This window comes from Myotis brandtii, unplaced genomic scaffold (assembly GCF_000412655.1).
Source record: "Myotis brandtii unplaced genomic scaffold, ASM41265v1 scaffold563, whole genome shotgun sequence".
NCBI lineage: Eukaryota > Metazoa > Chordata > Mammalia > Chiroptera > Vespertilionidae > Myotis > Myotis brandtii.
The window spans coordinates 84,217-84,753 of NW_005370096.1; the positions used below are offsets into that span (position 1 = coordinate 84,217).

Sequence of the window (537 nt, forward strand, 5' to 3'; positions counted from 1 at the left end):
TGCTAGCTCGCCAGTGGGGTAGCAGGCGTTGTAGGAGCGGGATGGCTTTGGGCCAACTACATAGCCTTCCCATTTAGAGAGGGGTGCTCCCACCCCCAGGATGCCTCAGGCAGTGGCCAGCAGGCTGGGGATCAGAGCCGGGGCTTACCTTGAACATGAACCCCGGGGGCAGGTCCACGCGCACAGCCCCGCTGCTGCCCTCCACCGTGCCGTTCACTGCAGAGAAGGTCTCCACCACCACGGCCGGCAGGGAGTTCTGGGAGGGAGCAAGGTCTGTGAGCAGGAGGTGGGCGGAGGGCGGGGCAGGGGAGGGGTGCTGGCCCAGCGCGAGCCCAGCCTGCCTCAGTCTCCCTCACGGGAACTGCAGCTGGACAGAGCAGAACAGGCAGCACACAGAGCTGGGCACAGGCAGGCGGGCAGCAGACAGACAGACAGCGGGGAGGAAAGGCAGGGCCCGGTCCCCGAGTCTCACCGAGGCTGCTTCGCCAGCTGCTGTGTCCCCGGGCTCCTGGGCTCCGGCCCCAGGCTGGGTGCCCC

The 537-nt window shown here is 68.2% G+C and overlaps 1 protein-coding gene across 1 annotated transcript in view; it reads right to left on the reverse strand.

Annotated features, from left to right (window-relative positions):
* The window catches only part of BIN1 (bridging integrator 1), a 38,587-nt gene that overhangs the window by 2,977 nt on the left and 35,073 nt on the right, over window positions 1–537 (reverse strand). The window contains exons 16-17 of the mRNA XM_014549644.1: window positions 473–535; window positions 149–256 (exon numbers count right to left, since the gene is read on the reverse strand). Of these exons, the coding sequence (XP_014405130.1) occupies window positions 149–256; window positions 473–535 (171 nt within the window). The remainder of the gene's footprint in view (window positions 1–148; window positions 257–472; window positions 536–537) is intronic.